Source organism: Protopterus annectens, chromosome 8.part1 (assembly GCF_019279795.1).
Source record: "Protopterus annectens isolate FY-2018-M chromosome 8.part1, PAN1.0, whole genome shotgun sequence".
Lineage (NCBI taxonomy): Eukaryota > Metazoa > Chordata > Ceratodontiformes > Protopteridae > Protopterus > Protopterus annectens.
The window spans coordinates 449,839,755-449,863,905 of record NC_056742.1 but is presented as its reverse complement, the minus strand read 5'-3'; the positions used below and the strand labels follow the sequence as shown (position 1 = coordinate 449,863,905).

The window sequence follows — 24,151 nt, the reverse complement described above, 5'->3', positions numbered from 1 at the left end:
GATTAACCATGACTCTTTGGAACCTAGCTCTGGAAAGACAAATAGAACTCCAGGCTCAGTACCTACCAGGAATGGAAAACACACTGGCAGACACTCTGAGCAGGCATATGACAGATCCTCACGAATGGAAGCTACATCCACACGTATTCACAGAGATTGTTCAAGCATGGGTAGGCCAGACATAGACCTTTTTGCCTCCCACAAAAATCATCAATTAAAAAAGTTTTGCTCAAGGACCTTCCACCCAAAGGCTTGGAAAGTGGACGCCCTTTCATTCACATGGACAACTTGGTCAGTTTATGCATTCCCACCACTACCTCTGCTGCCCAAGGTGCTTCTGAAAGCAAGAACGGACAAGCCAAGGATGATACTGATTGCTCCAGATTGGCCGAGACAACATTGGTATCCACTTTTGAGGAGCCTAACACACACTCCTCCGTGGCCCCTGCCTCTAACACCTCTACTGCTGACGCAGAACAATTTCAAAACGCTTCACAGTCAGCTGAAAACTCTCAGTCTAGCTGCATGGAAAATCCCTTAACTTCACATCAGGCACTACTCTCCAAAGAAGTGCAGGATGTCATTTTGGAGGCTAGAAGACCATCTACAAGAAAGGCTTACTCCAAAAATGGAAACGGTTTTGCTGTTGGAATGAAGAAAGAGGACAGGATCCTAGAAAATTAAACCTGCCTCAGATTTTACAGTACCTAACTGAACTTTTGAGCAAGGGACTTTCCTTTTCCTCAATCAAGATACATGCCTCAGCAATATCTGCAGAATTTAATATGGACCCTCCTTTATTCTCACACCCTCTACTGCGACAGTTCCTCAGAGGGGCTAAGAACATAAGGCCTCCAAGGAAACAACCAGTGCCAGCTTGGGACCTTAACTATGTACTGGAAAAATTGACATTGCCTCCTTTTGAACCAGCTGCTTCAGCAGAGTTACAATATTTATCCTGGAAAACAGCTTTCCTCCTGGCCATCACTTCAGCTCGTAGGGTATCTGAGTTACAGGCCCTCATGGCGGTGCAGCCATTCCTCATATTCCATCAGGACAGGGTTTCCCTGCGTACTAACCCCGCCTTTATGCCTAAAGTAGTATCTAGGGTAGCCCTAAACCAGGCCATCCACCTTCCTACCTTCTACTCTAATCCTCAAAACAAAGGGGAGAGGCTGCTTCATTCTTTAGATATCCATAGGCAGCTACGCTACTACTTGGACAGAACCAACTCATTCAGGAAATCAGATCAACTCCTCGTTTCCTCTGCTGTGGGGGGTCAAGGGAAACCTGTAACTAAACAGACCATTTCCAAGTGGATTGGTCACTGCATACGCTTTGTTATTCCCATCATGGAAAGCCTGCACCTACTGGTATCAGATCACACTCCACTAGGGCCACAGCCACCTCTACAGCCTTCCTCAGAGGAGTGCCTACTAAAGATATCTTGGAGGCAGCCACTTGGAGTTCTGTACATACCTTCACAAAGCATTACCATCTGCCTTTATACTCCAGAACTAGAGCAGGCTTTGCCACTGCAGTTTTGCAGGGCATTCTAGCTCAACCCAGTTCCGTATAGTGCCTACCACCCTTTACATAGCTTTGGGATTCTACCCATATGTAACTACTGCAGCTGTAATGCACGATGAACATAGTACAGTTTTGTACCTACCATAAATGTAGATGTTCGAGGTCTATTACAGCTGCAGTACAGGTTTCCCACCCTCCTTCCCCTCTTGATAAGACCTTGGGGTTTGAATACCTATTCATACCTGCTGACTGGGTTATCCTACTATGTTTTATTTGCTTACTGTTGTGTATTACACTAATTTATGTATTGCCTTCCTTTTGGGGGCACCTGACATCTGGGGCAAGAAAGACTGAAGAAGATGGCGTCGGCTGTGTCTTTTATACTCTAGCCTTCCTGACGTCAGAAGAGTACGCGACAACAACCGACGCCGGACCAAGACTTTGGAATTCGGCCGACCGAGGGACCGCCTGCCGGCTGAAAACCCATATGTAACTACTGCAGCTGTAATAGCCCTCGAACATCTACATTTATGGTAGGTACAAAACTGTACTATTCATGGCATCTTGCATACCACTAATACCATTTGCAAAACTGCATATGAGGAAATTACAATGGTGCCTGAAAAACGTATGGACTCAGCACAGCCACAGCTTGGAAACAATGATACCACTCATTCCCTACCTACAACAGGAGTTTCTATGGTGGGCACAGGCATGTCACCTCAACAAGGGTCAGCCTTTCACCTTACCCACAGCCAGGCAAACTATGACAACAGATGCATCGGACTATCCCTGGGGAGCACACATGTCAGGACAGTGCATTCAGGGCAAATGGACTACAGATCAAAGTCATCTGCATATCAGTCAAAAAGAAATGCTAGCAGTACAGAATGCCCTAACAGCTTTCAAGGACCTCTTACACCCAGGACAACTAATAATAAAGACAGACAATACCACAGTAATGTGGTACATAAACAAGCAAGGGGGCACACATTCCTACCCTCTATGCAGGCAAGCAATGGCCTTGTGGAACACAGCACTGTCTTACCAAGTTCAACTACAAGCACAATTCCTGCCAGGAAAGAAAAACACATTGGCAGATGACCTAAGCAGAAACATCATGGATCCCCACGAGTGGAAACTAGATCCACAAGTATTTGCAATGATAACTCAAAAATGGGGACACCCAGATATAGATCTGTTTGCCAACCCCCAAAACTACCAACTTCAAAAATTTTGCACAAGGACATTCCACCCACAAGCTTGGAAAGTGGACGCCCTCTCATTCAGTTGGAAGACATTAACAGTGTATGCCTTTCCTCCACTGCCTCTTCTAGCAAAGGTACTGCTGAAAGTCAGATTAGAGAGGACACAAATGATACTCATTGGCCACACCAGCACTGGTATCCAATTCTAAGGAACATGGCCCACGGCCCACCATGGATTTTACCACAAATTCCTCACCTGCTCACCCAGCGAGACAATCAGATTCTACACAGCCAGCTCAAGACTTTAAACCTGGCTGCATGGCAAATTACCTAAACAACCAGCCAACACCTCTATCCAAAGCTGTTATGGATGTCATTCTGGAGGCCAGGAGGCCCAGCACCAGGAAAACCTATTCAGACAAATGGAAAAGATTTTGCGCCTGGAACCAGGCTAAAGGCCAAAATCCCCTTGATTCAAACATTCCTCAGATTCTACAATATTTAACTGAGATGTTGCACAAAGGACTTTCCTTTTCATCTATTAAGATCCACGCCTCAGCAATTTCAGCTCACTACAACAAGGATCCTCCTTTATTTTCACATCCACTCCTAAGACAGTACCTCAGAGGGGCTAAGAACATAAGACTGCCCAGGAGAGCACCAACACCTACTTGGGATCTCAACTTTGTTCTGGAAAAGCTTACACTGCCGCCCTTTGAACCAGCTTTTTCAGCTGATTTAAAATTTCTTTCATGGAAGACTGCCCTGCTACTAGCAATAACTTCAGCTAGAAGAGTCTCACAGCTACAGGCACTAATGGCAGTGGAGCCTTTCCTCATTTTTCATCAAGACAGAGTCTCTCTATGAACTAACCCTTCCTTTATGCCAAAGGTGGTATCCAGTGTGACCCTAAACCAAACCATTCATTTGCCCACCTTTTTCCCAAATCCCCAGAACAAAGGAGAAAGACTCCTGCAGTCTTTGGACATTCACAGACAATTACGTTACTACTTGGATAAAACTAAGGCTTTCAGAAAATCTGACCAGCTCTTTGTAGCCTATGCTGCAGGATCACAAGGAAAAGCTATCTCAAAACAGACCATTTCTAAATGGATAGGACATTGCATACATTTCTGCTACACGCATCATGGGAAACCGGTATCTGCTAACATTAGGTCCCACTCCACCAGGGCTACAGCTACATCAGCAGACTTTCTCAGGGGGGTACCAACCAAGGATATTCTGGAAGCTGTAACTTGGAGTTCAGTGCACACCTTCACCAGACACTATCACTTACCTCTACATTCTAAGACTAGAGCTGGTTTTGCCACTGCAGTTTTGCAGAGCCTACTAGCTTCTTCTAACCCTGTTTAACTCCACCACCCATCCTTAGCTTTGGGATTCAACCCAAGTGCGATGACTGCAGCAGGGTAACACGATGAACATAGTACAGTTTTGTACCTACCATAAATGTAGATGTTCGAGTGTTCACCCTGCTGCAGTCCAGGTTACCCTCCCTCCATCCCCTCTGAACTAGCTGGACTTATCTATACCATTCTATCCTATACAACCTCTGTGGTGTATTTGCTTGTGCCTGAAGGTATTGTTTTATTTTTATATGTACATTTTTATATAGCAATATATATATTGCCTACCTATTGGGGGCACCTGACATCTGGGGCAAGAAAAAACTGAAGAAAATGGCATCGGATGCCTCTTATATACCCCTGGCGCACTGACGTCAGGGAAGAAGCAACAGCAACCGACGCCGGACCAAGACTTTGGAACTCAGGCCGACTGCGGGACCACCTGACGGCAGGATAACCCAAGTGTGATGACTGCAGCAGGGTGAACACTCGAACATCTACATTTATGGTAGGTACAAAACTGTACTTTACACATTGTACTTATTGTGAAGAACTGTACATTTTTAATGTACCTCTGACTGGTATTGTTAAAGCCAATGTAATGACAAATTTTTCCTATGACTTGTTCATTATTGGTTATTAACACAGTTGCATTTAAGGTTTAAATAGCTTGTGTAACTTTTGATTTTATGTCTTAGCAGCTCATGTATCAAGTTGTAATTGTTGATCATGACTTTCTTTTCTTTTTTCTGTCCTGATTGTGTTGTAATGATTACCAAACATCTTTGAGGAATACTTCGCTGTCTGCAACCTGTACTGGTCTCACGTGTTGACCCTGATTCCAGAAAAAACACAATAGTTGAAATTACTAAACGAGCAACATCAAAGGGAAAATGGCCACAGGTGAGAAGAATTTGATTTATTTCACTTTTATGTTTGATAAGTATTATGGTGGCACTTTTCTGAAAGCAAAGCAGCACAGTTGTCATTGGTCACCATTAAGTCACCAAAGATGCTCTCCAAATAATTTGCTATAGTTATACATCTTAATCTATAACTGGAATAAGTATATTAGTGGACTTATAATAAGAAGACGGAAATTACCAGAATGCCATCCTACTAAGACATATTCATACCTTGTTTAACAAGAACAAAATCATTTTACAAAATACTTGTTAAACTGTGTGTGTTGGTGGCCAAAGACATTATAAACAGTGAAAGAAGTCAGTTGAATGGCAGTACAGTAGGAAATGTAATTATTTCAAAATCCCAAATTTCATAAAAAGGCCCTCTGAAAATAAGAAATTGAGTCATTCAAGAAGTCAAATGTTATTAGAAGTAAAGGGAGAAGTGATAAATGCCATCAGAAGAATGTATGAATACACACACACACACACACACACATATATATATATATATATATATATATATATATATATATTTGTAGAGACTTTTGCAGAGCAAGATACTGTCTGCAAAAGGGAAACAACATGGAAACCATAATATATAAATAATTGTTCTGCTCCAAAGATAACTATCTTTTGACAACTTTTTGCCCCTGTATTCTGTTGCATCAGCACATTTGTTTACATCACCAAATGAGAGCCGCCCAACAGTACTCATTATCCAGTCCATCTGCACATTTGTTTACATCACTGAATGAGAGCTGCCCAACAGTACTCATTATCCAGTCCATCAACACATTTGTTTAAATCACCAAATGAGAGCCGCCCAACAGTACTCATTATCCAGTCCATCAGCACATTTGTTTACGTCACCAAATAAGAGCCAAACAACAGTACTCATTATCCAGTCCATCAGCACATTTGTTTACGTCACCAAATGAGAGCCGCCCAACAGTACTCATTATCCAGTCCATCAGCACATTTGTTTACGTCACCAAATGAGAGCCGCCCAACAGTACTCATTATCCAGTCCATCAGCACATTTGTTTACGTCACCAAATGAGAGCCGCCCAACAGTACTCGTTATCCAGTCCGTCCGCACATTTGTTTACATCACTGAATGAGAGCTGCCCAACAGTACTCATTATCCAGTCCATCAACACATTTGTTTAAATCACCAAATGAGAGCCGCCCAACAGTACTCATTATCCAGTCCATCAGCACATTTGTTTACATCACCGAATGAGAGCCGCCCAACAGTACTCATTATCCAGTCCATCAACACATTTGTTTAAATCACCAAATGAGAGCCGCCCAACAGTACTCATTATCCAGTCCATCAGCACATTTGTTTACGTCACCAAATAAGAGCCAAACAACAGTACTCATTATCCAGTCCATCAGCACATTTGTTTACGTCACCAAATGAGAGCCGCCCAACAGTACTCATTATCCAGTCCATCAGCACATTTGTTTACGTCACCAAATGAGAGCCGCCCAACAGTACTCATTATCCAGTCCATCAGCACATTTGTTTACGTCACCAAATGAGAGCCGCCCAACAGTACTCATTATCCAGTCCATCAGCACATTTGTTTAAATCACCAAATGAGAGCCGCCCAAGAGTATTCATTATCCAGTCCATCAGCACATTTGTTTACGTCACCAAATGAGAGCCGCCCAACAGTACTCATTATCCAGTCCATCAGCACATTTGTTTACGTCACCAAATGAGAGCCGCCTAACAGTACTCATTATCCAGTAAATCAGCACATTTGTTTACGTCACCAAATGAGAGCCGCCCAACAGTACTCATTATCCAGTCCATCAGCACATTTGTTTACGTCACCAAATGAGAGCCGCCCAACAGTACTCATTATCCAGTCCATCAGCACATTTGTTTACGTCACCAAATGAGAGCCGCCCAACAGTACTCATTGTCCAGTCCATCAGCACATTTGTTTACGTCACCAAATGAGAGCCACCCAACAGTACTCATTATCCAGTCCATCAGCACATTTGTTTATGTCAGCAAATGAGAGCCGCCCAACAGTACTCATTATCCAGTCCATCAGCACATTTGTTTATGTCAGCAAATGAGAGCCGCCCAACAGTACTCATTATCCAGTCCATCAGCACATTTGTTTATGTCAGCAAATGAGAGCCGCCCAACAGTACTCGTTATCCAGTCCATCAGCACATTTGTTTACATCACTGAATGAGAGCCGCCCAACAGTACTCATTATCCAGTTTTTTTCATTTTCTTCCCAGACCTGATTTTTAGTGCATCTGGTGAAGTGAGGGGGAGGTGAAGAGCAGTGGGTTGTCTCTGGAGGATGTCCCTTCACTTCTGAAAGGGGAGGGTTCCATTCAGGCTGTCTTGTCCCTCCTCCATGGCATGAGCTGGGACCTCTCTAGTATCTGCTATTGAAATCACACTACCCTGTGTGCCTCTAAGTGTATGTAACATGAGCCTTTCTTCCCTGGCTGAAGTGAATGGGTCATATTTCTTCAGTCTTTACTCTTCCTGGCTGGCTTTCCATTGTTGGGTCAATAAACAAACCCTGGTCATCTGAGTCACGTCAGGACTCTATTTTACTGTGCCATAGAGCAAGGCTAAAGGTAACTGCAGACATATTTAAAAAAGAATGTATGAACATCTAATTTAATGGTTTCTCCAGGATAGATAATATACAGAGGTGTGACATAAAATGATTGCCTAGTTGTGGTAGACTATAACCATTCTTTTTAATAAGTTATTACTTTGTACCTCATGTCACCTTCCCTGGAACATAAATAGAACATGCCGGAAAGACTGATATGTGTCTCAGAGGACCCCTACTCTATGGAATAAGCTCTCCATTCACATAAAGCAGAGTTCATCTCTTATCTTATTCAAACAAAACCTTGATCAACGGGTGGGAAATTGAAAATTCTCCCCTGGTCTGGCCCCCATTTCTCTGATGGACAGAGGTTGACAGTAAATAAATTATTCCCCAACTAAGAACCCCCACACATAACCCCTAGCTACTTCCTTACTAACATACCCCAACACGTAGATATCCAAGGTGCTCATGGACAAAACTGTTTTGGGTTACACAGCTAGGCTTATATAGAACCTGGTGCTCATTAGCCTACTATAAACCCATGAACGTATGAACTGTTCTAGTGGATAGGGGAGAGAAGTGGTTCAACTAACTGAAGTCTTATCAACTTGGTTAGCTGTTTTGAGAAAATGTCTAAAAGGTGTTTAGTTGGCTTGCAGTTGAATCATTTGCATAAGGTGGGACTGTCTGACCATGGTCAGTATGCGGGTTATCTAAAATATTTTGTTGCTTTAGCTGTATACTAGTTTACAGATGATCGTGAAAGCTATGGACAATGGCATGCACACAAGCACTGTATATCTGAAGTTCAGCAAAATCTCACAGGACGAGCCATAATGTCTTTTTAACCAAGATGATGAATTTTGGAGTAAACTGAGATGCAAGTAAGTAGGTAGATGAATTGTTGCACAGAAGGTGGCAGATACATCTATTTAAAGCACTGGGTACAACAAGGGAATTGCATCTTGGCTTCCTTTAAGGATCAGTGCTCAAGATGTTGTTATTTGTCCTGTAATGTATAGGCTTGACCAACCATGTGGTCATGGAAGTGGTAAAATACAATGAAGAGACATAATTATCTTTGTCTGTAAAGAGGAATGCGATGGTGGGAGCCTCTAGAATGAAATGACTGAATATGACTGAATATGCATATTAATTAGTGCAAAGTGGAATCTCGGTAAATGTTACTTATTTATATTTTTATTTATGTATTTGTTTACTGGGGTAGTGCACTGATCAATACTGCCCAATTTTCAGCTTCAGCCTGGATGAAATACAAAACATTTCACAAACAAAAAGGTCAGAAATGTAAGCAATAACAGAGTTGCTGTTGTTTCTCTTTCGGCTTTTTCCCGGTTAGGGGTCGCCACAGCGGAACTCCGGTCCGCTAATGATTGGCAGTAGATTTTTTACGAAACGCCATAAGCAATAACAGAGTAGTTTAGATTATTTATATAGAAAAGCTGTATAAGTTCATTATAGTAAACAAGCATAGTGAAACTTACAATATTTATATACGTTTCTAAAGTGGTTCAACTTTCAGTAATTCTGGAGGGTAAGGGAAGTGGAAAGGACATAGGAATGGTGTGTTAGATGTGGTTCATAGGTTCATAGATTAGTACTAGGCTAACTGCCCTTGCGAGCCATTTTAAGCCTAGCCAATTATCCCTTGTGAGACTCAAAGCACCTTGTGTTTGTAAGACAAACACCTTAACCATTACGCCACCCTGATTTATGACACTTCATTGAAATGTCATAAACTCGGACCTCTAATTATTGAACATCTAATGTTCTAAAGTAAAAACATTGAAAAATAAAAAAAATAAAAATTATTTTCTGCAGAGGACAAGCCCCCCTGCACCCTCACATCTCCTCATAATTTTATGTACAAGTTATGAAATCACACTGCAGCAGGGAAAGAAAAACTTCCCAAACCCAGCTGAACAGCTTTGTTGCTCAGAAAAGGAGTCAGCTGCACCAGCTTTGTCGCTATCCAGTGTAGAAAGATATTTATGAAGCAAATGGCATCCATTAGGTGATCTGTCCTTTACTGAAGCAGGAGCATTTGACTTGGATGAAGAGGTACTTTTGGAATTTGGAGTAAGTGGTGAGTTCCTGTAGGTCAACTAAAACAGCTTGCCAAAGAGTAGGTGAGTGAGATGAGAAAACCTGTGCAGTGTTGTGGATTTTGGTTCTAGGGCTAATGAGAGTTGTTGTGACACAGAGCAAATGCAGTGCTGTGGGGTTTGGTTCTGTGGGTAATGAGAGTTGATGTGGCTTGTGAGTGGTGTCACAGGTTGTATAAGAAAGTAAAGAAAACAACCGTTGTGATATGTGGCCCTAAAATGCATCCTGCTACACTATTTAATGGCTAATGAATGAAGATTATAGTGTAAACCTAGTGCTGTAAGGACACAGGATTCTTGCAGAAGAATTTAAGGGTATTGTCAGCTTCTTCTCTGCATGCAAATTGTGTATGTAAATAGAAGTCATGGCTTTCAAACTTTGCTTTTAAAATGTTTTCGATCTGGGAGCCATGCCTTTTAAAACACTTCCATCCACACGCATTTAATTTCATCACGAGAAGTAGATTGAAGTAGGCTACAAGGGTATGGCATCCTTGCAAGCTTACTGAAATGGTTGAACACATTTTGTGTACTTTAGCAGAAAAATCCCAGAATTAGCACAATACAATTTTTTTTTTCGCTGTTTAGTATTTCCCTCTCAAATCCAGTAGTAATAAAGGGTGCTGTTTCTCTCTCTCTCTCCCTGTTACACACAACACACACACATACACACACACACACACTTACACACACACTTACACACACACTTACACACACACTTACACACACACATACACACACATACACACACACACACACACACACACACACACACACACACACACACACACACACACACACACACACACACACACTCATTCTCCAGATCTTCTTTGCTATGGAAACTGTTTAGATCTCGGGATGCCCTCATGCATTCTTTCTAAGTGTTTATACTGTATAACCATGACTGATGTTTTTTGTGATATTTGTGGCATCAGTGTATTCTGGTATTTTACTCAGTTGTCTTGCAGTTTTCAGGGCAGTTAGTATTTATTTTCTTAAATGTTTCATTAGAGTTGATGCAGAGGTTTGGATTTGGGATCACCTGGAAACTGCTTACATTACTGTGTGGTATGCTTTTCTTTTTCTAGAAGACCTTACAAAAAATCTGTTTTCGTAACTTTACTGATGGCTACCCTCAGTCGGAAACAAATGCTTAGAATGGCTGAAGACATTATAACTTTAATTAGGGGAAGCCAGGCTTCCCTCTCTAAAAGACAAAGAAATGATTTTCCTTCTGATTCTACTCTGATTACCAGGACATACCCTTATCTACCTATGAGGATTCAGATGCAGAGGATTCCATTCCCTCTGTCTCCCCTCCAGAGGACTTTTCTTTTGGTGAAACCTTGCATACTTTAAGAGAGCATTTCCAGTGGGAATGCCAGGACTACCCACAGTCCAAAAAGAGACTCACAGAATTTTTAGACATGCCCCAGCACAGGCCTCTAGCTATACCCCTTGTCCTGGACATGGTAGATGATGTCTTCATGGACTACAGTCTTACTCCTGATACTTTACCACCAGCTCCTAGAAAGCCTGACAGGTACTACAGAGTACCTGACTCTCACATAATTCTCTTTAAGAATCCCACTGTGGATCCAGAGACTATTTCCCAGGGACCTAAAGGCATTAAGGCTATTACAGCCAAAAACCCTACCCCTTTGGACAGGGGATTCTAGAGCTTTAGACAGATGGGGTAAGAAGGTATATACTTCTGCAACTCTTGTCATCAGGGCTTTGAATTGCCAGTTTCACATGTTGAAGTACCAGCAGCATATTATGGAACTAATTAAACAAAAAATGTTGTTGCTTCCAGATTGTACAGAAAATAAAGATTTACAACAGCTAATGCATTCTGCAAACCAAGTTAGTAAACATACTTTGTAGTGTGGTTTTGATGCCTTAGAAGCATCTTGCAGGGCTGCTGTCACTGGGTCTGTACTGAGAAGGCATGCTTGGCTGAAGGAGCAAATCTTGCCAGACCATGTCAAAGCAAAATTACTAGATGCTCCATTAAACCAGGAAAATTGTTTGGCACAAAAGCAGAAGTTGTTCTTAAAAAGATGGAGGAAAAAGCTAAATCTTGCAAACTGTTAAATATTTTTTACAGGTGCAGCCATCTAGATTCACTAGGCATTGGCCATCTAAAAACTGATCCTTTCCAGTCCCTCCCAGACATTCTAATTCCAAACCCAGGGGCAACAGGCCACCAAGACTACGGTCTCAGGGTATGCAGAGATCTAAACAATGGAGTGCTCCCTCCTCTAAAACAGGGAGTGGCAAGCCACCACATTATGGAAAAAGTTCACAATGATTTGTCTATCTTCCTTCCCAGCAAAGCCCAAGTACTTGCACCCCTAGGAGGAAAACTCGCCCTGCATGCACAAAACTGGATGTCCATTAACCAGGACAAATGGGTCCTAAACATTGTATCCCAGGGATACAGATTCTACTTCCACTCACAGCCAACCTCAAGTGGGTTGCCAGACCTTCCTCCAAACCAGTGGGCAGAGGCTCAAAAGCAAGTACTTTCTCTTCTCAGTATCAGGGCTATTCAACCTGTGCCTATAGAGCAAAGGGGACAGGGTTTCTACTCCAGACTATTCCTGGTACCCAGAAAGGAGGGCTCTTGGCACCCTATCCTAGATCTGTCATTTCTCAACACCTTCCTGGTGGTCCCAAAATTCAAAATGTTGACTCTGCAACAGCTTCTTCCTTTGCTAGCCAAGGACGTCCAGCTAGTCACCCTAGACTTAAAAGAAGCTTATCTGCACATCCCCATACGGGAATCTTGTAGGAAATATCTGGGTTTCAGGGCAGGCTCTATGCACTATCAGTTCTTTGCACTTCCCTTTGGCTTATCTACTGTCCCCAGGGTATTTACAAAGTGCCTGGCTCCAGCCATTGCATACTGCAGGCAGAGAAATATTCAAATTTACCCATACTTGGATGATTGCCTGATTCAGGCGGACAGTCGGGAATTGCTACTTCAGCACCTGGCATTTGTAAAGAGACTTCTAACTTCTCTGGGGTACACCATCAATGAAAAGAAACCACAACTGTTGCCCAACCAAAAAATTGTATTCCTGGGAGCAAGCTTGAACACAACTTCCCAGATGGCATTCCTCACTCCAGAAAAACAGACTTATTTGACAAACTACTTCAAACTAATGGCCACCAAAACCCAGCTATCTGCAAGAAAAATACTGCAAGCCCTAGGGTTCATGGCCTCATGCATTCTACTAATTCCATATGCAAGACTGCATATGAGGAAACTTCAGTGGTACTTAAAAAGTGTCTGATGTCAACATTCTCAGGACCTGGAAGCACTGATTCCTATCATTCCTCGGCTACGGGCAGAGTTCCTTTGGTGGGCAGCGGCATGCAGCCACAATAAGGGACTTCCTTTCATTCAACCCCTCGCCGCACAAACCCCGACAACAGAAGCATCAGACTACGCATGAGGGGGGGTGGGCTCACATGGCAGGCAAATGCATTCAAGGCAAATGGAGCCTAGAACAAATTCCCCTGTATATCAATCAGAAAAAAATGTCAGCTGTACAGAATGCTCTGACAGCCTTCAAATACCTTATCCTTCCAAGACAACTCCTGATAAAGACAGACAACACCACAGTTATGTGGTACATACCCAAGCAGGGTGGAACTCATTCCTACCCTCTCTGCAGGTTAGCCATGGCCCTGTGGAACACAGCTCTGAGCAACCAAGTGCACCTGCAAGCTCAGTTCCTGCCAGGTAAACAAAATTCACTGGCAGATGACTTAAGCAGAAATCTACTGGACCCACACGAGTGGAAGCTGGAACCTAACTCATTCAAACTTCTAATCCGCAGGTGGGGGACTCCAGATGTGGACCTCTTTGCCTCCTCTCAAAACCATCAAATGAGCAAATTTTGCACCAGAAATCCCCACAGCCAAGCATGGAAAGTGGATGCCCTATCCTTTACATAGGAAACATCTCAATTTATGCCTTCCCCCTCTGCCCCTCCTCTCAAAAGTACTACTCAAGATCAAACAGGATAGGCCAAGGATGATCCTTATTGCCCCAGACTGGCCACGCCAGCACTGGTACCCACTCCTACACAGTCTGACAGCAGTGCCACCCTGGCACCTACATCAGGCCCCCTCCCTGCTGTTCCAGGAGGAGGGACAGATTTTACATCCACAGCTGCAAACCCTGAACCTTGCAGCCTGGCCTATCCCCTGAATACACCACCAGCAACCCTCAGCAAACAAGTACTGGAAGTCATCCTTGAGGCCAGAAGGCCTAGTACTAGGAAATCCTATTCAGAAAAGTGGAAAAGTGGAGCTGTGCCCTCCTTACCTCAAGTCCTAGATTACCTAGCAGAGCTACTCCACAAAGGGTTATCCTTCTTATCAATTAAAATTTGTGCCTCTGCAATGTCAGCTCACTACAATACTGGGCCATCTGTATTTTCTCACTCTGTCATCAAACAGTTGCTGAGAGGAGCTAACAATTTAAGGCCTCCGAGGAGAGCTGCCACCCTGCCTGGGACCTTAACTTTGTACTAGAGAAGCTCACCCCCCCCCCAGCCTTTGAGCCTGCTGCTACAGCAGAGTTAAGAGTCCTATCTTGGAAAACAGCCTTACTTCTGGCCATCACTTCAGCAAGAAGAGTGTCTGAGTTACAGGCACTAATGGCTATGGAACCCTTCATTATTTTCCATGCGGACAGGGTTTCCCTCAGGACTAACCCATCATTTATGCCCTAGGTGGTATCCAGTGTGGCTTTAAACCAATCCATCCATTTACCAACCTTTTTTCCTAATCCTCAGAGTAAAGGGGAAAGGATTCTGCATTCCTTGGACATGCACAGGCAGCTCAGGTTCTACCTTGACAGAACTAAACCTTTCTGAAAATCTGACCAGCTGCTAGTCAGCTTCACTACAAGGGCAGAGGGCAAGGCCATTTCAAAGCAAACCATTTCCAAATGGATAGCACACTGCATCCATTTCTGCTACAAACACCATGGAAAACCTACCCCACAGGGTATCAGAACTCATTCCACTAGGGCCACCTCAACCTCTACAGCATTCCTCAGGGGAGTCCCTACCAGGGACATCCTGAAAGCTGCAACCTGGAGTTATGTACACACGTTCACCAAGCATTACCACTTACCTATTTTTTCTAAATCCAGAGCTGGATTTGCCTCCACAGTCTTACAGGGCCTGCTCGCCAGCCCCAACACGTCATGACTGCCCCACCCTTCCTCAGCTTTGGGAATCAACCCAAGTGTGATGACTGCAACAGTGAAACATGAAGAACATAGTACAGTTGTGTACACATAGCATAAATGTAGATGTTCGAGTGTATTCACTGTTGTAGTCCTGGTTACCCTCCCTCCAGCCCCCTGTCTTTTCTATTCTTTCCACCTATCCTCTTTTTTTGCCATATCTTATGGAAATGGTATTTACTTTTTACTGGAGGTGTTCCACACCATGTAATTGCTTCCTGTTTTGGGGGCTCCTGACATCTGGGGCAAGAAAAAACTGATGTAATGGCATTGGCTGCATGTTTTATACCCCTGACGACCTGACGTCATGGAAGAGGGGACAGCATCCGAAGCAGAAATCCCAAGACTTTGGTATTCGGGCTGACTGAGGGCTAACTGCAGGCAGATAACCCAAGTGTGATGACTGCAACAGTAAGTACACTCGAACATCTACATTTATAGTAATGTACACAACTCTACTTTTTTTCTAATATGCTGAAAAGTGGAGCAAAGTTCATAAATGATAATGTATCTGTTGTCAGGTGTCTGAGGTAACTAAAGAACACAAAACCCACTGCTGAAACATTTTCTTTAAAAGTAGTCAAGAAGCCTGTTTCTCACATTACAGTCAAGGTAACGGAGAAGTCTGCTTTGCCCTTAATTAAAGAGGTTCCCCCTCCAGATAATTTTTTGTGATTTACTTGGTGCCCAATAAACAGCTTGCAATAATCTGTGCTCACTCGACACTAGGACCTTCATAACTGAAGCAAGGCCCCATGTCTGTTGTATGTGACTTTAACTATAACAAATTTACAGAGGATTTTGTTGATTTCAGCAGAAATTTTTTAGCATCTCTTCCCCTTCCAGGTTTTTGGCAGGTGACAGAGAATCATCCTCTGCTTTCGCTTTCCATACCAGGTTGCCTAAGGTTACCTCACAGTTTTGCACATTTCTGGTGCCATCTTGAAGTATACTGACATCAGCTGGTACAGTCGACATTGTGCCCCAGTCCTTGTCTACTACTGCCACTGTAGATCTGGGTGTGTTTGTAGTCATGTTGCCAGTTTCAAGGTCTGTCAGCCTTTGTGTTACTTGAGTTAATATTTATGACCCTAATGCTAGTTCCTGGGGTGGCTCTGAGCCCCAAGGCTTTACTATTGATGTTAGTTTTGTTACTAATTCTGATATTGGGGTCTTTGCTGTTGATGGCTGTGAATCTGTCCAGAATTACTTTAGAACCATTGCTGATGCCTTTGCCAGTGTGGATTGCAAGCCAACACTCTTTTTTATTGTGACATTACTCAACATTATACCTTTTGCCAAGGCAAGCCTTATCTTTACCTCCATAGTTTTATGTCATTGACTCCCATGCCCATACTAAGTTCAAGAGAGAAGAGCCAAGGAACTTCAGCAGTTTTCCCGAGGTCACTTCAGATTCACAAGGTCCTTCTTTTTGTCTAACTCACTTACTGTAAAGATGCAGAAGAGGGCATTGTGTGTAAGAGGTAGAATACAGATCCCAGCACTGTCACCTACAGCCAATTTGAATGATGACTAGGAAACTGCTTCCTCTGCATCCCACCTGATGAGCATCTGACCCAGTGCCCCCCACAATGTATGCTTCAGAAGTTTTTTTATTTCACTCACCAGTCTTCCTGGGTAGTTCTCTGCTTGCTGATGTTCTTCAAGTTAGTGGTAACATTCCTTTGAGAACCTAGATGCTGTATTTTCAGTTTGTAATAAAGTGAAACATGCCCTACTATGTCTCAGAAAATAGATAGTCTGGTTGCAGACCTCAAAACCTGTTGCTAAAAAGACTCCATCACTGCAGAGTTGAGATATACCCTCCAGATAAGCAATCTGTGGTGATAGACCACTTGGGAAAGCATGTTTATAAACCCTCCACTTTTTCTTGGAAGGAGCTAAATTATCCTTTCCATATGATGCAGTTTCAAAGGGATACAGCTGTTGAAATACTCAAAACTACAGTCCGGTTTCCTAATGGACTCATTAAAGAAAAACCTAAATCACAGCTGACAATAGTATCTACAATGGCAGATCTTAAACTGTGTGCCAGAAGTTCTGCAAGGACTGTAGGTTCTGGCATAGTAGTGTGTCTTCCACCCATGACTCTGCTTAGCCAACTGTTTTCAGAACGTTGCACAACCTTTATGCCTGGCCCCATTTGAGGGACCAGTTTTGTTTAGGCCTGAGGTAAAGACATCTGTTTGAATCTTAATGGCAGTCTGAGTAGAATTTCAGTCTTCTCAGGGAATAATTTAAAAAATACACAGGAAGAGTTACCACAAGTGATTTGTTTATGGGTAACATTATAGCGAGGGAAGGACCTTGTAACCTGGGCAATTTTCAAGGTGATAAAAAGCTCCATAACAGGCCTGATTGTCTTATGCCAGGTAGCCACAATCTGCTTAAGGTAGTGAGCAGCAGCTTTGGGGCCTTTTTATTTGCTTTTGTTACTCCACCTGCCAACATGGACAAGTGAGTGAGGGCAGTTATATCCAGAAGTTACAATATACCTTTCCTTTTTATCCCAGGCTCCTTATCCTCTTCCCTGATGGGTGCTCCTTTCCATCAAAAGAAAGTGCCAGGTTTAGAGATTTTTAACCCTCTTAAAAAACATCAAGATGGTGCCTCCAGGCTAGAGACAGTCCGGATATTGTGCTAGGCTAATTTTACTGTCAAAAGAGAAAAACGGCTTTGAGCCAGTTTTGGTTATCAGTGGCCAAAGCACATTCATCTCAAAAGAAGCCATTCAGTCGGTCTGATTGTAACCAGTCCTTCCTTGTTTAGCAGAGAAAAACTGGATGTGCTTGTTGGACCGCCAAGACTTGTACTTGTCTCATGTCGACCCCCCCCCCATCCCAACTTGTTCACCAAAAACTTGGAGATTTTAACACAGTTGTATCAAAATTAAGCCAAAATTTGTTTTGCATCTGGACAACTGGTTTCTTGCTGTCCTAACTATGTCACATCATAACAGGAAACAAGTCTCTGATCAGCTTGTTTCATTGTCTGGGAGTATCAGTTTACTTGTTCCATTGTCTGGGAGTATCAGTTTTTTACTTGTTCCATTGTCTGGGAGTATCATTTTTTTACTTGTTCCATTGTCTGGGAGTATCAGTTTTTTACTTGTTCCATTGTCTGGGAGTATCAGTTTTTTACTTGTTAATATGCTGTTTTCTTCCCAAAAGCATAGCATTGTGAATAGCCTGGGATGAAGGAACATTCCTTTTTTTTTGTGGGCTACCTCCAAGGAAGTGAACCTTTTTCTGCTTGAGTTCCAACAGTTCGACTACCTATCAGATATTTTGAGATCAGGTTATGTTATTAATCCATTAAAGTTTGCCGTCTTTGTATCTATGTAGATTATACTAAGTTGGTTTATTTCAGGTCTTTATAAATAATGACAGTTCAGGGCTCTAGCTAAAATGGGTCCACTTGGGGTCAGTTCACACCAGATAAGAAAGTTAAGTTGGAATCACCAAGGCTAGGACTGTAATTTTTTAGCTTCTTTGAAAGTCTGCAAAGCCTTCCTTGAGTGCATTTTCCTGCTGAAACTTGTGCTGTAAGATTCATTGCTTTCTTGGATTTTACACTTCGTATTGGAAAAATCTGATTCAAGTTTTCTTTTGAGCTTGTAGCTGCAATTGTAGAATTAAAATTCCTTACATGTAGAGCACTTTCCTCAGTAGCTATTACTTCATCTAGAAGTATTTCAGTACCACATGTCCTTTCTACCACAATCGACTATATCTGGTCTTTCACAAAGCCGTAGCTCCTCTTAGGATTAGTGTTACTGTTGTACCTAAATGAGCAGCTGAATCAAATAAAAACCAGTGTAGGTTCCTAGGCACTTGCTAGGTTATTGATCTGTGAGGATGGTTAGAAGCCTAACCTTAAATTCCCATGGCCAATTTTAGCTCTTATATTATATTTAGTGTTTACTTTGGTCTATTTTCATTCCAGCCTGGGCTGACTGCAGGGAGTGTTTTTTTTTTTTTTTGCACTGTATGCATGTTCATCACTATCTGTGATATATGGCAGGACAAAAGTCCATGCATAAAGATGTCCATCTTTTTGTTTCTTTTATACTAACTCTTCAGACTGTAAAGTCTCTAAAATTAACCTTTGCCGAGTGGATATCTGACTATATAACATTTTGCTGCACTCAACATAAGAAGCCATTGCTACGATTTACTAACACTTCCTTTATTAGAGCTGCAGCTATGACCAGTCACCTTTTTCAAACATATTTCCTGTAATGATACTTATGCATCAAGTAACCTGGTCTTAATTGATGCCTTTGCAAAACATAAGAACATAGGAACAGTAGCACACAAGCGATCACAGGAACCATAAGAGGCCTAGACATGTAAACCTTTAAGTAAATACTCTTACAGGTGCTTGCCACCCTTTAAATGCCCGTCTACTACATTATAAACTGAATTTCATTTCTGGATGTTATCGGCTGTAGGGATACTGTCTTTAAAGGTACGTTCTTGTAGAGGTCCTACTAGTAGAAGGTGCTTAGGACACTTTTTGTTCTCTATAGACAATGGACCCTCTTCTATGTGGTTCATAAAATGATGCACTTAGAGTGCTAGACAGGTAGGCATGGGTCCGTCTTTTGTAACAACTTTGTCTGCCTTCCCCTGCCTTAGCCAAAAAGGTCTTGTTTGTCTAATATTTGTGCACATAAAAGGTCTTGTTTGTCTAATATTTGTGTATATATATATATATAAATATATATATATATATATATATATATATATATATATATATATATATATATATTTATTTATTTATTTTTATATATATATATTTTTTTTATCATGGCCCTCCTCAGATCTGGAAAGAGATAGCAACGTAAGACATTATGGAATATGACATAATTAGTAGTCAGTAAAGCTGGAGGAATTATGGGATGAAGGTAGCAGTTGTTAGAGGTGCACATTATCTCTGAAGAAATGGTTAGCACTGAAGAAGAGGTATTCATCAAACTTGCAAGCAATATATGTAATAATTTAAGCAGGCAAAATAAATAGCAGGCAGTGTTTGTGTATCAGTAAGTGTAGCATAGAATTAATGTAGATCTTTTATTATATCTTAAAAAGCATTTTATCAAAGTCTTGTTCTACAGATACACAATTATTTGCATGAAGACACTTTTTAAACATATATTTTTTTTATCGACAGTGAAAAATCAATGAGTGAAATTAGGTAAGCTGCTGTATTAGCATTTGTATACAGTATAACGAAGAGGATTGTACCTTTTTTCATCCTGAACTTCAATCTGGGGGAGATACCAGGTGGGGACATTTCTCATTGCTCAAACTAATCTTGTCACCGCTCTGCAAAGCAACCTAAAATGTTTGTGGATTGCTAAGTGGACTTGATGTCTGTAGCCATTGTTCTGTGAGTTATAGAGAATGGACCCATTCCTACATGTGTAGTAAGAAGATAAGCTGTTAGAACTCTTAATTTACCATCTTTCCTTCAAGCATCTTCTGAAAGACCACCTGTTAGACTCATGTCTCTGCTCATGCTATACTTCTGGTTGAAGATAAATCTTGTCTACCTTTCTCCAGTTCTGTATGTACAGATTCTGTACTCATCTCCACTCCCTCATCTTCACCTGGCTATCCTACCCTCGCTACTACTTTACCTTTTCCAGTCACCTCATCCCCATTTATACTAATCTAGCCTAATCTCTCTCCACCTCTATAGTTAGAATTAAACTAAATACATACTACTTATTACTACTGTGAATTGCCAAAACGATGCTCTCCAAAATTGTATATGGCATTTTACTTTGTTTTTTCTTATTGTTCTCTTTGTAATATGTTTTTGTTATGTCTCTGTCAATGCTGTTATTTTTGAAATGCATAATTTTCAACTTTTTTATGTAATGTCATTGAATTTTTTTAATTTCTGTATTAAATGGAGCTTTACTCCCCAGCCTCAGCTGAAAAAAGGCCCTTGTCACCCTTTCAGACTTTCCCGGTAAATAAATGTCGATTAATCAGTCAATAAAGAAGTAACTAACTACATAGCATTTGTTTAGTGCTCATTTGTCTAACCCGGTAAGTGTAATTCATTCTAGCACATTCGGACTGAGATGGCAAAACCTAAAGGGAAATGTAAAGCCGGCATTTAAGGCATTTTGTGACCAACCCTTTTCACTGATGTCATTCTGGTAAATGCCCCCACAAGTGTGCATTAAGACAGAGCCATATTAGGCTTCTTGTGTCTAAATGCCTGTTAGGAAGAGCACAGAGCAGGTTTAACTGTGGAGTGGTTAAAGTCTACAGTTCTGTACTGTGTATAAGAATCAACAACATTACAAAAAGTAATTTATACTTCTTCAACAAACAAATAAAATCTTGGGGGTTTCATGGCAGGCACATGAGCCTTAATTTTTTTTTTAACCTGAAATTAAGTGAATAGTGAAATCTGTATAGGGTCGCCACCCCTCCATTTTTTTCCGGACTATCCGGAAATCAAACTAATTCTCTGGTAGTCCGGAAAACACTGTACAAACTCTGGTTTTCTGTTTCAAAAAGGAAACAGACTATCGGAGTTTGTAAATCAGCCGAAAGAAGGCAGCAGGAATGGAAAAGAGGGCGTTCCTCACCGAGTGATGTCATAATGACATCATGAAATGAGGCGACATGTGGGTGGGGTTACTGGTGACGCGAGGGGTGTAGCTTTACTCTGGTTTTAGCCATGACGAAAGGTGGCAACCCTAAATCTGTACCAGGAGTGATGAAGCAGTACAATATACTGCTAGCATAACAGCATATGCAGCCTGATAGGGACATCTCTGCTCTGTGTTTAGAGGGAGCAGCTGTAGAATTATTGACACTGGAGTAAAACAGCCCCGCCTTCTTTATTTGGAAGCAAAATTAACTGGGGGGAGGGCTATAGTAGGGGTTTGCAAATACTGTGAGAGGCATAAACAGATGTTCTTGGCCTTAACTGTCTTAATTAATTGAACACAGGGCATAAACCATGAAATTCCCAAGGCTGCAAGTGTGATGCTGCACTGAGAAAACATCATACTCTCAGACAATGGGGAAAAGTATTGGATTACATACTGTGGAGGTCAGGAGTGACATGTGGTATCAAAGATTAGAGAGAAGCACAAGTGGCAGACAGATGATAAAAATATTTTTTAACCTTTTTGGCCCCTATACAGCAGACAACTAAGTGAGAAACCCACATATATAAGCTTTACTGACAAATGTTAGCTTTTTACAGTACAAGTCTCAGTTAATATGTCTGTGATGGCATTATGTATTTGTAAAATTACTGCTCATAGTTTAGTCTGATTAGCCATTATTAATACAGAATGGATTAAAACAGTGTGATGACTAAATTGTTCTTTTATTCATGTATAGATGTGTATTTATGACAGTGGTGATACTGTTAGTGAAGCGCAGTGCTGTGGTCAACTTAAAACCAATTAACACTGGTTCTGAAATATAGCTAAAGAGAAAATTTAGAGTCGACATCTGTTCATTACAAATCTCTTATAAATGGAGACTTCGCTGATTTGTAAGATTATGGTATAATTCTTCTTGATAGCTTTTTCTATGTGATAAGTTTATCCTTTTTTTTTCCAAGATGGCGGCATGCACAGTCACAGCGGCTGTATGCTCTCCTTTCGGTATTTGTTTTCTGTGTGTTTTGTGTTCATATGTATGTTCTTTACTCTTAAGTTCAATCAGGCTGATCTATTGTATATCAGATTTCGGCACCATCAGGCTGTTACAAGTGAATTCTTACACTAATATGACATGTCACAGGAAATAGCAAGAGAACCAGGCTCTTCTTGGATTGTTGTCAGCCCAGGCAAAAGACGAAAGCGGGGAAGACACAAGAAGCAAAAGTGTGGCTGTAGGTCTGGCCTACATTCTAGGCTAAGGAAACATCCTCACAAATCACCTTTTCCCAGCATATTTCTTGCTAATGCCAGATCTGTCTCAAACAAAATGGATGAACTTCAGCTACAGATGTCTGAGAACAAACTTGTAAGAAATGTGGCTACACTCGTGTATATCATATGCAGCCGTTGAGCTGGCAGACCATACAGCTTTTACACAATGCACTTTGTCATCTTGAGCAGCAGGGGGAGCTATGTGATGATGCACTTTTTAGTCTTAAGTTCAATTTTAAACACAGTTATCCCAGATAGACTGGTCACTAAACTCTCTGGCCTAGGACTTTCAGAACCTACGTGCTATTGCATTAAAGACTTTTTGACTAACCATCCTCAGATCAATAGACTAGGCCATTACCTCTCTTCCACTCTCAGGCTAAACACTGGTGTCTACAAGGCTGTGTCCTGAGCCCCTTTCTGTATACTCTTTACACCCATGACTGTATCCCCTCTCATTTTACTAATACCATCATTAAGTTTGTGGACTACATCACTGTGGTTGGACTTATTTCAGGAGGAGACAAAACAGCATTTAGAGATGAAGTTCATGGCTGCATGCTGTACTGAGAACAACCTTGCCATGAGCTCTGGCAAAACAAAAGAACTCATAATAGATTTCCAGAGGCACAACACAGATCACAACCCAGTATACGTCAATGGAGACTGTGTGGAAAGGCTTTCTGCCTTCAAGTTTGTAGGTGTACATGTCGCAGATGATCTCTCTTGGTCCATAAACACCATGGAAGCAGTCAAGAAGGCACAGCAGAGACTCCTATTTCCCGAAGATCCTTAGGAAGAATAACCTACAGGAGAAGCTACTGGTGTCTTTTTACTGCTGTTTAATTGAAAATGTGCCAACATACTGCATTTCCAAGTGGTATGCCAACAGCTCGGTGACAGTCAGAAAGGCCCTTCAAAGGATCATTAACTCTGCCCTGAAAATCAATGGCTGCTCACTGCCCTCTTTGGAGGAACTCTTCAGCTCCTACTGTCTTGGCAGAATAACCAATATTTTGAAAGACCCTTCTCACCCTGAATATCACCTGTTTGAGCTGCTGCCTTCTGGTAGATGTTTCAGGTCTATTGCATCTCAGACAAACAGACTGAAGAATAGTTTCTGTCCCAAAGCCATACATGAGCTGAGCAATGCTAAATACTCAAACCGGGTACAGATAATAGCCATTTGCACTAT

General features: G+C 41.7%; 1 protein-coding gene across 2 annotated transcripts in view; it reads left to right on the top strand.

Annotated features, from left to right (window-relative positions):
- Positions 1-24,151, top strand: part of LPCAT2 (lysophosphatidylcholine acyltransferase 2) — a 777,819-nt gene that overhangs the window by 401,465 nt on the left and 352,203 nt on the right. For both annotated transcript variants that reach the window (XM_044082005.1, XM_044082006.1), the window contains exon 4: positions 4,896-5,008. In XM_044082005.1, the coding sequence (XP_043937940.1) occupies positions 4,896-5,008 (113 nt within the window). The remainder of the gene's footprint in view (positions 1-4,895; positions 5,009-24,151) is intronic.